The sequence below is a fragment of the Saccostrea cucullata genome, unplaced genomic scaffold (assembly GCF_032062105.1).
Source record: "Saccostrea cucullata isolate Sc308-1 unplaced genomic scaffold, CSIRO_AGI_Scuc_v1 ctg3678, whole genome shotgun sequence".
NCBI classification, from domain to species: Eukaryota; Metazoa; Mollusca; class Bivalvia; order Ostreida; family Ostreidae; genus Saccostrea; species Saccostrea cuccullata.
The window spans coordinates 38,842-44,904 of NW_026932288.1; the positions used below are offsets into that span (position 1 = coordinate 38,842).

The 6,063-nt window shown below is 31.8% G+C and overlaps 1 protein-coding gene across 1 annotated transcript; it reads left to right on the top strand.

Moving 5' to 3' along the window:
- The first annotated feature begins 234 nt into the window (after positions 1–234).
- LOC134234770 (xylulose kinase-like) lies at positions 235–5,475 on the top strand. The gene is made up of 5 exons (XM_062716817.1): positions 235–337; positions 566–648; positions 877–946; positions 1,419–1,499; positions 5,380–5,475. The coding sequence occupies exons 1-5, from the start codon at positions 284–286 to the stop codon at positions 5,473–5,475; spliced, it is 384 nt and encodes a 127-aa protein (XP_062572801.1). The 5' UTR covers positions 235–283.
- Positions 5,476–6,063: the final 588 nt, after the last annotated feature.

A 6,063-nucleotide genomic window follows, 5' to 3' on the forward strand; every position in this document is an offset into this window, starting at 1 on the left:
TCTCGTGTGTATATAAACCATGATAAATTAAATATCCAAAAATGTCAGATTTATAATAAATGCGGATGTTTCCTAAAGTTGAATTTATTTAAACCTAGAGAATCTAGAAACCATGTTCCTGAAAAGTTTTGAATAAATTATGTGCACAGGTAAAAAAGAAATCGCTAAAAATCCAAAATCTGGGACCGTCGGGAGTCGGGAAGACTAGATTTACCGCTTGCCCCCGGGATTTAGGGACAGCCTAATCGTAGAATGACCCAGTTTTCAGCCTCGGCAGATAACGATGGACGCTGGTCAAGATCGCTTGTTTCTGGGATTTGATTTTAGCACACAACAAGTAGGTGAATGCATTTTATTATATAGCTGCATTTAAACCACTTGTCACTTGACCAAAGTTCTACTTTTGTAAACAAATTATAAGATCTTGATCCCGATCTAAATATGAAAAAAACTGTTAGGCGGATCTATGGGGAATTATGATGATGCTTTTGTATGTTTTTAAGAATACATCCTCTTTTCAATCAAATTAATGACACAAGAAGGTATTTTTTTTCCTTTTTTACAGATCAAGGCAGAAGCAATAAACGACTCTCTGCAACTTGTAAATGAAACAGCAGTCAAGTTTAACTCGGATCTTCCAGAATTCAAGTAAAAATGAGGATGTTTATATTGAATAACTTTTTCTCTTCCCTGGCAGATACTACTTTAACTATAAGTGTGTCAAACATTGTTATCTACAGTCAAACATTATTATTTAGAACTCAAGGAAAAAATGGCAATGAAACTATTAAATTTTCAGAAAATTAATGATGATGAGTTTGAAATTTAAATTAAAACATGAAAATATTTTATAGAATGTATGGAATATTGTTTTAGAACTCATGAAGGGGTGCACATCCACAATGATAATGTCACAGTTACTGCCCCTGCTATCATGTGGGTCAAGGTAAGGTTACCTGTCATTTAAAGGACCTTAAGTTCCATGGTAGCCTATATGTTAACCTAATATTAATTTTAGGACCACTATACCATTTTATACTAATAAAATATTTTTCCCCAAACACTATTTATTATATAATAAAAATATTTCCAATGTTCCTAAAAATAGAAAACATTAAATAAATGAAAAATATATCTCATTCTGTATTTAGGTAAATTTTTGACATCCAGATTTTAAAATATTAGGAACAAGTTATCCAATAATTGAGAAATGGTTTAATTTAGTTATTTGCATGGTATGTTCTGTATAATAAATACTGTTTCAGGGTTTCATGTTTTTCTATATAAGTTAATTTCTTTTAAAAAGCTCAGAATGTAGTCACGAAATTACTTAAATGATTTGGTTAAAAGAGTAGGAATGTTTTGCAACTGTACATGCCGTATACATGTTAGTATATATAATATGCATTTTTTGACAGGCATTTGACTTGTTGCTTGATAGAATGAAGAAGAATGGTTTTCCCTTTCACAAAGTGGCGTGCATTTCAGGAGGAGGGCAGGTGTGACATCTTCTACATGTACATGAATATCTTATCCAAAAATTGTATCTTGATATTAATTCCTTAATTATTGAAGTTTTGAATTATAATTCCTTCACAATTTTGGGAACTTGTTAAAGTTAATTAATTATCATTGATTTAACAATTATTGAAATAGGGGAAATAAATAAGAATAAAACAGGTGTTTAATTGCAATGCGAAATGCAATAACAATGCGAAATGTAATAAACCTGGATTATTACATTTTGTGTCATTACATTTTGCATCGAGATCAACACAAAAATGTAGTAATGCAGAATGTAATAATACGGCGCCGCTGGAGGGCCAGGTAAAAAAAATATTTTTATTTGTTCGGATAAATTAGAAATTCGTTCGGACGAATTAGTTATTTGTTCGGACGAATTAGTTATTTGTCGGACGAATTAGATATTTGTCGGACAAATAAGTTATTTGTTCGGACAAATTAGATATTTGTTTGGACAAATTGAGTATTCGTTCGGACAAATTAGAATTTGGTTTAAAAACAAGTCTAGTTATTTGTTGGGACGAATTAGATATTCGTTCGGACGAATTAGTTATTTGTCGGACGAATTAGATATTCGTTCGGACAAATTAAAATTCGTTCGGACGAATTAGAAATTTGTTCGGACAAATGAGTTATTTGTTCGGACAAATTAGATATTTGTTAGAAAACAAGTTCGAAATTCGTTTTGACAAATAAGTTATTTGTACGGACGAATTAGAAATTCGTTCGGACGAATTAGTTATTTGTTCGGACAAATTAGAGAAATTGTGAACAACTGTCAGGACACAGCGATTAATGTGCGATTTGCACCAAGACGTTTTATTTTAGTTTGATTCTTTGCAAAATAACTTTAATGAACACCATTATCAATAAATATTTTGAAGATAAGTCGTTTTAATGTTGATCTCTTTCTTATAATTTTTATGTACATATTCACTACCCTGCATTTATTAATCATGACATGTGAATGGTTTTTGAAATGCATTTCTGATACATATATTTCCGATATGTGGCTGAAATATTGCCGATTCGGCGTAAAACATTCATTCAATCAATATGGTACATATGCGGTATATAAAATGAAAAAAAGTCCTCACTAAGTCAATTAAATATTCCTGTTTGTGAATTAAGAAAACTTCACAAAAATGAACCTGTTCGTATTGATCCCAGGTTGTTACCTATGACTCGCGAGCCGGTGAATTAAGATGTCAACCGGTCAATCTGGTATATTCTCTAGTCCATTGATTTTCAGAGCATAATTATAGCCCCCTCCCCTTATTGGAGATGTGCATGTAGTCCAACAAACTATTTAATTTCACTTTCAGCATTTCTTAATTTTGTTTAAACGCTTTTACAGTTGAGTACCAGTTCGAAGGTTTGATAGGCCAGTGACTCACATAGAAAGGGAAATTATGAAAGCAACCCCTTTTACGGGGAAAATAAATCATGAATGAATGTCAAAACATTTTCAAGTAACAATCCCCCCCCCCTCCTCTATTTAAAAAACGATCGATTGTCTTAATCATTGAGAACCTTAACTTGCATTAAATAATGATGTGTTTTTAAATTTTACTGCACTTTCTAGGAACGTACATGTATTCATCTATCTTTATCCTTTTCCCGGAAAGGGGCGTTTGTTTAATTTGGTCAAAATTATACCTGCATGTTTTAATTCATGCGCTTTTTTGATATTTAAATATAAAATAAAATTTATATAGATACTTAATAATAGTTTTTAACGATCTTAGAAAAAATCCATTGGAGATGGACTTATGAGATTCCCTATTTTTGTTCCTTTATCACAAAATACTTAAATGTGGGAACAGCGGTATAGAAGCAAATCTACAAATGTCCTAGCTAGTAAGCCCCACCTTAAAAAGATTAAGACCCTCGAATAAGAGGCTCGATATTTTGAGTCCGAAGTTTATTCAATATAATATAATGCAGCCACGTAGCATCGTTTTTGAAAGGGGGGGGGGCTAGAAAAAAATAGCTACCTGAAAAGTTGACAAGCAAAAAAAAAGGGGGTGACTCAGGAAAAGTTGCCCAAAGTTGACAGTCCTATTTCGTGGGGTGGGGGTGGGGGGCTTACTTTTTCAATGCCAATTTTTTCCCGTACCAATTGCCTGCAGTAGGAGTAAAACCTTACATGTAAGGAGTGGATCTCATCTTTTCAAAGAAGCGGTAACTGACCACTGGCACCCCAGTATTAGTCAGGGATGGGAGTGAAAAGATGTTTGATAAGAAGTAATTGACCCTTTGAATTTACTAGTGGGCTCTCAGAAAATATACTTTCAGAATGGCAGAATTTAGGCCTATAATATATACCGGTATAGATCCATTATTTCCGAATATTTACAATCAACATACCCGACTTTAATATCACATGTCTAGTTGCTGCGTGTGTATGTCATGGTCCAAAGAACTATTTATGAATTAAAAAAGGATTAATCCTCCTGAATAGACAAAGTGTGTATCTCTCTTTACAGGATAATTTGTGCTAACATCTAATTTGCCCGAACAAATATCTAATTTGTCCGAACGAATTTCCAATTTGTCCGAACAAATATCTAATTTGTCCGAACAAATAACTTATTTGTCCGAACGAATATCTAATTCGTCCGAACAAATAACTAATTCGTCCAAACGAATATCTAATTCGTCCGAACAAATAACTAATTCGTCCGAACGAATTTCTAATTTGTCCGAACGAAAATCTAATTTGTCCGAACAAATAACTTATTTGTCCGAATTTCTAATTTGTCCGAACAAATAAAATAACTAATTCGTCCGAACGAATTTCTAATTTGTCCGAACAAATAAAAATATTTTTTTACCTGGCCCTCCAGCGGCGCCGTATAATAATAAGATTTTTGGATTATTACATTTTGCGTTGATACGTTTTGCATTGAGATTAAGCAACAGGGAAGAACGCAACATGTAATAACACACTTTGTCAGTCGATGGGTCTTACAATATCGGAGAATCATGACCAAAAAAGGTCATGGTGATCTACTTCTGACATTTTATGGCTATATTAAAGTATCTCAATTACTAATTGGCTTAGAATCGTCAAACTTTGTCAGTTGATCCACCTTGGGTTTTCGGGGAATGTCTACCAAAAAGTAGGTCATGGTGACCTATTGAGATATCTCAACTAGTCTTCTTATTGGTTTAGAATCATCAATCTTTGTCAATTAATGCTTCTTGAGTCCTCAGAAAATTTCAACCAAAAAGTAGGTCACCGTGATCTACTTATGGTATTTTATAGCTATATTGAAATATCTTCAGTCTAACCCTTTTAGTATCATCAAACTTTGTCAGTTGATGCTTTTTGGGGCCCTTTGGGATACTTAGAGTTTGAGGCTTCAAATAGAGTTGATAGATTGTACAATTTATCAGATGATCGATTAAATTAAAAATGCAAAATATAATAATCCAGGTCTATTACGCTTGGCGTTGTTATTACATTTTCGTTATAACTGTACATATATAATTAAAGCAATATGAGCTGCAAATTTTCAGAATTTTTGCTACAGAGTTGTAAATAACTATTTCCATGACAGAAGGGGAAAAAAAATGTTTATATACTTCTGTTCTTCATATTTGCTAAGTAAGAACTATTTATAGGCTTTGATTGAACCAAATTACATTATTGTCATTCTGTACAAAAATGATTTTTTATATAATATTGTATATTGGATTGTATAAAAGTCTTTCTTCTGAAACAATTTAATGTCTTTTAGTCAAATTAAAAGCAAAATAAAATTTTCAAAAATGCAGTTTATATTGCTTTATATTCATATATAGTACCTATTGTAATTAATATTCATATGTAGTACCTTTTCCCTGCAGCAAACTGGTAGTGTATACTGGAAAAAATGTACAAACCAAATCTTAAGAAATCTTGATGAGAAAAGACAACTACATGAACAACTACAGGTAAAATAAAACAATTTTGAAATCCCTCCCTTCCGAGTCTTACCCCAGGGCTAATTCAAACAGGGTTGGGGTCAATTACTTTGAAAAATTTAAATTCATGAACTTCCAAATACATAGATAATTTTGTCAATGACTACAATTACAATTGCATTGATTTTTTTCAAATATAATTAATTACTCTCAACTACCTAGACAAATGTAATTAGATACATTTCAAATACTTCAGTTTTATTTTTAAAAAATCTCAAAACATTTTCACAAAACATATACAAGTATATACAGGCATTTAGTACTGAAATTAGTGTTTCTACATTTCTAAAGTAATTGAAATGTAATTGAAAAGTAATTGAAAATACATGGCCTTTTTTGAAATGTATTTAAATACATTCAATTACTTGTAATTGAAGGCTCGCTCAAATACAAATTACTTCCAATTACTCTGAAAAATGTAATTAATTACACTCAATTACAATTACTTTATTCAATTACCCCATCCCTGACAAATATGCACTCCGCATCTTAACTGGCAAAAAAAATTCTTAAACTTCTTAATAGTGCAACACCTGTGAAGTAGATATACATGTATATTATTTCCTA

Bases quoted from the DNA above. Each gene is read 5' to 3' on its own strand.
- LOC134234770 (XM_062716817.1), top strand. From the start codon at position 284: ATGGACGCTGGTCAAGATCGCTTGTTTCTGGGATTTGATTTTAGCACA. The intron at 649-876 runs GTAAAAATGAGG...ATATTGTTTTAG, and splicing joins TCGGATCTTCCAGAATTCAA to AACTCATGAAGGGGTGCACA. The intron at 947-1,418 runs GTAAGGTTACCT...ATTTTTTGACAG, and splicing joins CTGCTATCATGTGGGTCAAG to GCATTTGACTTGTTGCTTGA.